General features: G+C 54.2%; 1 protein-coding gene across 1 annotated transcript; it reads right to left on the bottom strand.

Annotated features, from left to right (window-relative positions):
• Window positions 1-451: 451 nt before the first annotated feature.
• Window positions 452-6207, bottom strand: RTL6 (retrotransposon Gag like 6). The gene is made up of 2 exons (XM_025456880.3): window positions 6057-6207; window positions 452-5793 (listed from the first exon to the last, which is right to left on the bottom strand). The coding sequence occupies exon 2, from the start codon at window positions 5514-5516 to the stop codon at window positions 4797-4799; it is 720 nt and encodes a 239-aa protein (XP_025312665.1). The 5' UTR covers window positions 5517-5793; window positions 6057-6207; the 3' UTR covers window positions 452-4796.
• Between the last annotated feature and the right edge of the window lie 3938 nt (window positions 6208-10145).

Raw genomic sequence — 10145 nt, 5'->3', positions numbered from 1 at the left:
ATGAGTTTGCTTTCAAAATAATATTTTCAGACATTCTCCATTTTAACATGGTGAACATTGGTAAGTAAGATCTACCTAAGCAAAAGCTCTTTGGGGTCCTAAGTGATTTTCAACGGTGCAAAGGGACTGTGAGACCCAAAGGTTGGAGAACTGCTCTCGGTCCGCAGACATGTGGGCTGGGCCTGTTATACCCATCCGCAGACCCCCAGCACCCAGCACATCCACCCATGTAACAACCTGCCACAGGTGTATGGAGTGCCTACCACGTCGTGTTGTTACAGGTACGATGATACAGCCATGAGCCAAAGGGACAAAACCTATGTGTCTGCGTCGTGTTGTTGGGTTAGAGGCTAGTGGGCACTGTGCCCAACGAGAGTGGATCGGCTCTATAAGAAGTCAAAATTTCAATTAAGACACAAAGGTAGAAAACTGGACACATGGACAGCAAATATGACACACAACAGGTTAATATCTTTAATATATAACAAGCTCATACAAATTTATCAGACCCCAGTAGATAAGAGCAAATGACACGGACGATCCACAAAAGAGAAAATACAACTGCTTAACATGGAAAGATGTTCAACTTTGCTAGAAAGCAAAGAAATGCAAACCGAAACACAATGCTATGTTTCATATGTATCACTATTTCATTATTGTTTCAGATCAGCAAATATTTAGCCAGAGGATAATACTCAGAGCTGGCGAGATGGTACAGTGCCGTACATCCTGGCTGGCGGCAGTGTCGATGGATACAAACATCGCTGGAAACCAATCCGTCAGTATGTAACAAGAGGATCAGAGGTGTTCATATTAATTCAATAATCCCACCTCTGAGGATCTATCCTAAGGAAATAACTTGGCATCGGGGAAAAGCGTTATGCACGAAGACATTCTTCCATTTCTGATGGTGAGAAATTAGTAACGGCATGGGTGATCAACCACGGGCACTACTGTCCGTCTACGTGGTGGAGGACACAGCCATGTCAAACTGAAATTAGTAATAACATGTGACGGGGGAAGTCCCCTGATACAAGTGAAAACACCTACACAATATTGCATCGTTACAGAAGGTAGTATCACCACTAAGTTGCAACAAAAAGAAGAAAAACCATGATGGATGGAGGGGGGAGGGGAGGGAAGGAAGGTAGGGGGCTGGCAGGAGAGCCACCAAAATGTTCAAATTTCACTTTCTCACTTTCTTATTCTCCCAAATTTCTAGAAGGTGTAGGTTTGCTTTGATAATGAAAAGACCCAGTACATGGTTACTCGCCCACGGAAAGGAGTTAGTGACGTTGCAGCTAGGGTCCCTCCCACCTCCTGCACCGCGGCTGCACTGTGCCAGCCACCACCACACCCCAGGTTAGGACCCCGAGAGACGCCACAGGGTCTCTGTCCACACAGCAGACCTGGCCTACACCCACTCCGATCCCTGGGCTGGCAAGCTACGCTGTTGACCAACAGGTGCTCTGCACTTCCTTCTGCGGAGTCCTGTCTCGTCTGCAGCTCTAAGCCCCCAGCTAATGCGTCCCAGGCACTGGGCATCTTCGTGTTTCTGCAAGGATCTCCTCCTCCTCCTCTTCCCACCCAAACTCCACTGCTGGCCGTGGCCCCCGGGCGTGTCCTCTTATACACCCGTAGGGCTCGCCCCCTTAAAGTAGCCTAAGTACGTGCCCAACTGTCCCTCACATTTCTCTCTCCTACGGGCCAAGCCGCCAGGACCGTGGTCACCCAGCAAGTGGTCGGTCATGCTTGACGGCAGGAGCCCACGCACCAGGAAAGTCATACCAGCACCTTCTGGGGGGGGGGGGTGGTATGCACCCCTGTCATTACTTACTTATCATATACTTACCTGGGACCCATGAAACAGGTCTTTGCTTTTTTCTAGAAGTTGCTGAAATGCTTTAGGACATTATGTTAATCCCAAGGTCACGCTATGCGTTCGTTCGACCAGGAAGTCACTCCTTACTCTAAATTCCATCCCAAATGATGCCCTGTTACGCCAGGAGGCTTACTTACCAGATGGGAGGGCAGGTAGACCGGAGAAACCACAATACAGCTCAAATGATGTCAACACCATGAAAAACATAAAACTTGCCCTCACATGCACTGTTTAACACTACTAACTGCCTGTCCTTTTTATAAATCATACCTTTTCTCTTAAATTTAGAGAAATTACAACCCAGAGTCTGTACAAAGCAGCTCCCCTCCCCCAGCTCCTTCTTCAGCTTGACCCTCCCCCACCCGCAGTCTGGCTCTGGACTGCATGGCGCTTGGGTCTCCTCCTCTTCCACTGGGACCTAGGGAGTCTTCACCAGGGCCACAGGGGATTCCCTGCATGTGGGGCTTCTTCTGAGTCGGATGGGGGGCAACCCCCTGAGCCTCCCATCTACTCACTTCCAAAGCTGCAGGAAGTGGTCCAGGTCACAGATGTGCAACAGCAGCAGCCCAGAGCCCCAAAACAAGCACCAACAACTGAAACACAAGTCAGCACGCCAAAGGGAGCTGGAGCAGCAGCCTGGGCCGGGCGAGACACCCCCGTCCAGAGGGCCGGGGCCGATAGGCAGCGAAGCCAGCCCGCCCCCCGCAGCTCAGGCCCTGCTGCACCCAGCTGCACAACTTAAAACGCTGGGCACACACAATGCAAGCATCATGCGACTTCCGCGTGCCGCGTGGGTAGGCCCAGGGGTCAGCGAGATGGCAGTTCCCACTCCACTTCCATGCTGGGTCTCCTGCCCTCGCCCGGGGCCCGTGGAAACCTTCACGATGCCTGCACCCGTTCATCTGCGGGCACCTCCATCCAGCAGGTGGACAGTAGACACTGAGCGCAAAGAGAAAGTGATCTGTACACCCCCCATTAAAGGTCCCACCCCCCAGAATGGTGGCCCCAATGTGTGTCCTCCCCCCCCCATTCATGCTTAATGAGCACCATGGTCCCACCTGAACAGCCGTGGCTGGAATCCAGGGGGGCCTGAAGCCTGTAGTCAGGCAGTTGTTCAGCAGGGCAATTGGGCTAACAGAGTTTACAATGAGTGGGTGGCAGTGGCCCACGAACCCCAGCAACCACTGAATATCCTTGACCTTGCAAGGCAGTGGCCGCTTCGAGAACGCAGTCACCTCCCCCAGCATCATCAAAACTCTTAGGAAGAAAGGACCCTAGGACCCAACCTCTGGGTATCCCAAGACACAGGTCTTCAGGTGGGTACAGAGGTTATCCTTCTGTGGTCAAGCTAGGACTATTCAGACAGGGTAGATGGACCCAGGGTGAAACACCCCATCTTCCCCCTGTGGTCCAGGCCATCACGTAAGTGCAGTTCGTTTGGCATTAAACATGGCGAGAGCATCGCGGTCCAAAGGGCTTGGCCAAGTCTCATTTAGAAAGTGATTTCTGAGCATCCCCTGTGAGGAACCAAAAGGCCATCCACCATAAGAGGTACAGCCCTGTCCCTCAGAATTAGGACCCAAGTGCCAGTTGTGTCCTGTCTCCACATTGGGACCAAGGTAGACTGCAGCTCTTTCCCCTTTACAAATGCCACCAAGGCCCAGTGGGACCATTGGGGGAAATACGCCTTCTGTAAGTGCTTCATGATGCATCCCAGAGGATTTGGGTCTCCAACTAGGAGTCTGTGTTTTCTTAGACCAAGGCTGGACACCTGATGGGACAGCCCAGGCATGGGGAGGGCATGCTACGCGGGGCTTTGGGGACCCGGAGGTGGTGTAGGTGCCTGAAGGGGCTAAGGTGAAAGCCAGATATCACCTGAATGGAGATGGGAACAGGTCTCAAGCTAGACAGGCCTATCGCCAAGTGATATGGGGCAAAGAGGAGGGGGGTGATGGATGGCACACACCGGCTGGTGGTGGTTCCCACTAGGGGGCCCAGGGGTGCAGAGTGAACCACTGGTGCCTTCCCCTTAACCCGCTGCAGGCCTCAGGCAGAGATGTACATGAACTTGCTCCCTGTGGTGGCTCGATGGAACTGTGCAGCGATCCAAAAGTCACAATGACCTCCTGCGGCAGGCAAGTTCCAGATTCCCAGGATGCCCAGCGCTATCAGAACACTGGCAACTAAAGCTCAGCATTCCTGGAGGTGCATCCTCTGGGGGCTTCTCCATCGAGTGGCATTTGCGGTCTTTCCCGGGGGCAACAACGGGACATACTGACTGTGTTCACGTGCAGAGCGAAGCCTTCCTGCCGGAAGTGCTGACGCTACCCTCCCAGCAGTGAACACCTGGCCACAGCAGCAGGGTCGAGGCCCTGCCTGTCTGCTATCTCCAGGCCTGGCAGGGCTGGTGATCACCTACGGTGCAAAGCCAGACTCCCCTCCCCAGGTCCCCCAAACAAGCGACCAGCCTGGCCTAAGTGGCTCCCCTCTTATTGTCAGAGGGGAGCTGCCACGGGGGGGGGGGGGGGGGGGGGGTGCGTGCCTGGCCAGAGTGGAGGAAGAAGGTCCGTGAACCTAGTCAGGCTGGGAGAGTTCAGCCCAAGTGATCCGCAACAGGCTGTGGAGTCACCGTGACCCAGCGGCAGAGTGGCGGTCACCAGGAGAGCTGGGGCTGCAAGCAGGAGAGGGACACATGCACTGTAGGTACAAAGCTAGCACAGACGACTGGGAAGCCAGGTGGGTGACAGGGAGCCCAAGGGCGATGAAGGACGGTCTCCTTATGGAACAGGTCTGGAGAGGCAGGAGGGAATGTCTTCAGACAGGGGAGATGCTGTCGTATGGATATTTCTTCTACGTAGCAAAGGGTGGATGCTGTCTGCGTGGCTGCAGAGGCGACCCGGCTGGTGGCCGATTCTTAGAGGTCCCGAGCTCGGGTGGGCAGAGCTGGCGCCGGACTGGTCCCGCTGGAGGCTGGATGCACCGGGCAGGGCCCCGAGCCGGTGGCAGCCAGCTGGCGGCACAGCATCTGCCGCTCGCGCACCGCCCGATTGGAGGCACAAGTCTTCCGGATTTGGGCGCGCCGCGCATGCCGCAGGGGAGACTTGTAGGTTCTTCGCAACTCGGCCAGGAAGCCCTGATAGTCGTTTCGCAAGGGGCTGTCGGGCTGCATGTGGGGGATCGCCCACTTCTCTGCCTCCCCAGTCAGCCGGGACACGAGGAACGCCACTCGCTCGGCCTCCCCGGGGAAGCGCGAGGCCTGGAAGATCATGAACCTGTCCATTTGCATCAAGAACCCCGCCAGCTGGCCGGGGTCTCCGGAAAAGGGCTCGGGCAGAGAGGTCGGGGGCGTGGTCATGGGTCGGGTCCCGTTGGAGGTGATGGCTGAGATGGGCGGGGTGATCTGCAGCGCCCCGGGGATGCGGGCCCTGGTGCGCAGCAGGGTCAGCTCTGCCATCACGCTCTCCAGCATGTTGGTGAGGTTGGCCTTCTCCGCCCGCAGGGTGGAGGCCTCCCGCCGGAGCGCCGAGTTGGTGAGGCGCAGGGAGGTCAGGGTGTCGATGACGTCATCCATCTGGGCATTGGTGGACGCTGCGGGGGCCGGGCCTTCGGCTTTTGAGGTCTGGGGTTGCACCATGGTGGCGGGAGGTCAGCCAAAGGCCGGGGCTGGAGGGCGCGAGGGGTCACGGGGAACCGGAGCACCTGGGCTGCTGGAAGTGGGGAGACCCCGGCTGCAACCAGGGAGAGGCCGGGAAGACCCAACCACACGGGCGGGGCGGGCGGGGCGGACGGGGGCGGCCGGGGCCCGCCGGGGGTGCAGGCCCCGCGGGACGCCGATTCCGGGGGCCGGGGGCGGCTCCTTTATCGCAAACCCCACGGGCCCAGGGCGGGCTGCACCGGGGGCTGGGCTGCTCCTGCAGGAGGAAAAGAGGTTTTCAGAAACGCCAGGGCTGCGCGGGGAGGGGGAGGGGGAGGGGGAGGGGGAGGGGGAGGGGGAGGGGGCGGGGGGGAGGGGGAGGGGAGGCGGGAGGGAGAGGGAGGGGGAGGGGGCGGGGAGGGGAGGCCACGGGAGCGGGAGCGGGCGGCGGCGCCCGGGCCCCGAGCCCCCTCCCCGCGCGGGCCCCGCGCCCACCTGGCGCAGAACAAAGGGCGGCTGCACCTGCGGCGGCGCGCGTACCTGGCTCTCCGCGGCTCCCTCCGCGGCTCCCTCCGCGGCTCCGTCTGCCGCGCCGGCCGCGACCAAGATGGCCCGATCGGGGGACGCGGGCGGGCGGGCCGATGAGTCACGGCGGCGGCGGCCCGCGGAACTGCTTCCCGGTCAGGTCAGGCCGGGGCGGCGGCGGCGGCGGCGGCGGGAGGCGGGAGGCGGCCTCGGGCGGGAGCGCGAGCGGGCCCCGGGGCCGGGGTCGCGGCGGAGGGAAGGGCGGGTCGCGGGCGGCCGCGGGGCGGGCGGGGCGGGCGCGGCGGCGGCGGCGGAGGCGGCGGGCGGGCCTCGCGCCGGCCCCGCTGGTTGCCATGGAGACCGCCCGCTCCCGCGTGCGCGGCGGCGGCCGAAGCCCCGCCCCGGAAGTGGCGCGCGCAGCCCCGCCTCCCAGGGCGGCCTCGGCGTCCGTCCGCAGCAGCCAATCAGCGACGCCCGGCGTTGCTCCTATTTTCTTAGGGGAGATGCGTTCGCGTTGTCGTGCATCTTCCCGAGGCTGCGAGCCAAGCTCTTTTTGGATACGTTCTAATCGTATTTTCTTTAATGAAACATGCTCTTCATATTGTAACTGGAATACAAGTTCAATGTAATGCATATTCATTGTAGCAAATTTTGATGCCAGAGAAGTTTTTTCCCCCCTCTAAAATTTTTATTTATTCACGAGAGACACCCAGAGAGAGGCAGAGACACAGGCAGAGGGAGGAGCAGACTCCGTGCAGGGAGCCCAATGCGGGACTCGATCCTAGGACCCTGGGGTCACGCCCTGAGCCGAGGGCAGATGCCCAGCCGCTGAGCCCCGCCCAGGCGTCCCTAACGCCAGAGAATCTTTAAGAAGCAACTTTGTATCACTCAAGAGTCCCTCCACCTGAAGAGCACAAAGAGTAATATTTTTGTAGTTCCACCCGGTCATTTTCCTTCCATATATTCTGTGACAAAATACTAATTTTTGTACCTTACGAAACTTTTGTGACTCTGATAGTACACTGAATTTTGAGCATTTTCGCATTAATTTCAAAAGCATGATTTTCAGGTATTGCCTTGTGTCCCACTGAAATCGCACGCCATGCCCCTTTTGATGGGTCCCTATCTTAATTCCTTGTGAAGTTCTATGAACCTTACTTGTATATAAATCCCAGCCCTTCCTCTGCCAAGTTCTCCAGGGTAATTGCCTCGGAGTCAAGTTTCTGGGATGAAGAGTATGAGGATCTGGATGCTTTTCCCCGCTCGACCCCGTGAAGCGGCTTCTGGGTGGTCAGTCCCAGGCTGGGGCATGGCCAGAGAGAAAAGACATTCACCATGCCAGTCTTTGGAGAACATGTCTTCCAGGAGGCTGAACCACTGGCAGCCCCTGCATTCCTCAGGCAATCCTGGGACAGAGTCACTTCTCTCACACCTTTCCAGTTCTTGTTTGTATAAAATGGGAATTGGCACCTGAGGGTGTCAGTACTTGAAGAGGATAGGATAGTCTAGCAGTGCTCACAACTGTGTGCACCCCATTATGCCAAAGAGTGCACATTTCGTGACCAGATGAAAACTTATAGGACATAAGGGAAGAGAGGTGTTTCTTTTCTTTTTTTTAAGATTTTATTTATTTATTCATGAGAGATACACAGAGAGAGGCAGAGACACAGACAGAGGGAGAAATAGGCTCATGCAGGGAGCCCGATGTGGGACTCGATCCAAGGACTCCAGGATCATGCCCTGAGCCGGAGGGAGGTGCTCAACTGCTGAGCCACCCAGGCGTCCCAAGAGAGGTGTTTCTTTAAACAACCTCCAAAGGAGAGGGGGCAGGAGCTGCATTCATCTCCACTGAGGTCAGTGCAGAAACTGACTTGGACCCCATTAGCCCTCCCACTTCTTCCAAACACACACAGGAATCCCCGTCTGCTCCTTTGAATCACCCCATAAATCTCTCTGCCTCAGCATCAGGGTTGTACGTCACCATATCCCTGAACACTATACATATGAGGGAAGCATCTGTGACAATCTTAGGTGTGGTTGACACTATAAATCCTAAATTTCCAGGTGCATTGAATATAAGGTGCACTGTCATTTCAGAAATGATGAAACATGAATTTAAAGAAACGTGTAATTTATTTGTATTTCACGTTATTTCAAATAGGATATAAAGTGGCATCACATAAAAACAGCGAAATGAAAATCAATAGAGTTTTAAAAATAAGAGAAGCAGGGGCAGAGTATTTGGCTTCTGACCCAGACAATCTGTGGTTCACCCTCTGAGATAGCTCTCTCTGCTCCAAACGGAACAATGATAAACTGTACAAAGAAAGTGTTGAGAGGATCTGACTGGGCTCAAAAACAAGATGAACTCCACTGTGGTCCAAAAATACAAACTGCTGAGTTTTAACAAAGCCATAGGCCTGCTGGTCGCTAGGTCCTGAGGCATAATGGGGACATAAGGCTGGCAACAGTATCAGGCTTTTTCTTTGAAGCCAGGGGAAAGAGGGGGTCACCTGTATGTCAGAAAGCAGTCTGAAAAATCTGCTTTGACCATTTCATGGGGGCGACAGCTTCTAGGAAGGTGTAACCCTGGGACAAGGAAGAGCACACAATATCATGAATCTCAAGCCCCCTGGCTTGGCAAGTAGACCCTGAGGGCCAGGAAGTGTGAAGCGCCACCACCAATATAAAACATGTGCTGGGATCCCTGGGTGGCGCAGCGGTTTGGCGCCTGCCTTTGGCCCAGGGCGCGATCCTGGAGACCCGGGATCGAATCCCACGTCGGGCTCCCGGTGCATGGAGCCTGCTTCTCCCTCTGCCTGTGTCTCTGCCTCTCTCTCTCTCTCTCTCTGTGTGACTATCATAAATAAAAAAAAATAAAAAAAAAACATGTTCTGTACTATGGACCAGGCACCACGGGAGCAGCCCCAAACTGCTAGACTGAGGAGGAAGGGGGCTCTAGAGGATAGGAGGGTTGTGTACACAGAGAATACACACACTCAGAAGGTGAAAGATAGCATTTTATCCCAAAATGAATCTAAAACTCAAAACTAAAGCCCATGAAGACATCTAATGCTAAGGATAATGGCCACTAAAATTAATAATCATAATATAAATTAACTCCAGGTGAAATTAAAATAATAGAACAGTCTAAAAAAAGACTTTAAAGGAAGCGTATTTAGGATCCTCTATAAGGCTACGAAGTAATAACACTTGTAAAAAGAACAGACATGATGTGGGGGGCGGGTAGGTCGGGGTCAGGAAGGCAAAAATGTAATGAGATGAGGTGGCAATGAAAAAGTACCTTTTAAAAGGCAATAAAGTCAACTTCCAGTTCCAGGAAGATGGAGTTAGTTCAGTCTTCCTTATTCTTTGAGCAAAACACAACAGAAAAGAACTAAAAAAGGAAAAGAGAGAGACTTTAAAAAGTGGAGAGAGAAAGGCAGATTGGCTAGGTTGTTCAGGACCCAAGGACTCACAGCAGTGAGTTCCTTGAGTATTCTTTTGCATCATACATTGCAGAGCCGGAGAACCTGGCAACCTGGAAGTGCCAGTGGGTACAGACAGAAATCTCCCCTCAAAAGCCTGCTCTTTCAAGCCAAAGAACCAAGAAAGCTACAGCCTAAGAAGGTAAAAACTTTTAGACAATACTCAAACTCTCAAAAGTCAAAGACAAAGAATCTGAAAGTAGCAAGAGAGAAGCAAGTGATTTTGTATGAAGTGTCATCAATAAAATAAACATCTGGTTTCTCATCAGAAACCATGGAAGCCAGAAGGCAGTGGGAGGAAAAATTCAAAACACTGAAAGAAAAGACTGTCAACCAAGAATTCTATATTCAGCAAAACCAGCTTTCAAAAATGAAGGAAAAATTGGGACACTCCCAAGTAAATAGAACTGGAGACCATTCGTCACCAGCAGACCTGTTCTATGAAAAATAACAAAGCGAGGTCTCAAAAATATGTAAAATAAACAAAGAGATTAAAAATTGTACATTAGAAAATAACTTTCATATTTCAAAATAACTATTTCATTAAAATTGTACATTAGACGGCAGCCCGGGTGGCTCAGCGGTTTAGCGCCGCCTTTGGCCCAGAGCGTGATCC

The sequence above is a fragment of the Canis lupus genome, chromosome 10, assembly GCF_003254725.2.
Source record: "Canis lupus dingo isolate Sandy chromosome 10, ASM325472v2, whole genome shotgun sequence".
In the NCBI taxonomy this organism is placed as follows: Eukaryota; Metazoa; Chordata; class Mammalia; order Carnivora; family Canidae; genus Canis; species Canis lupus.
Note: the sequence above shows the minus strand (reverse complement) of the source record. Positions and strands in the feature narration are given on the sequence as shown.

What these genes read in the sequence shown, in the direction of transcription:
- RTL6 (XM_025456880.3), bottom strand. Translation starts at nt 5,516, where the DNA reads ATGGTGCAACCCCAGACCTCAAAAGCCGAAGGCCCGGCCCCCGCAGCG.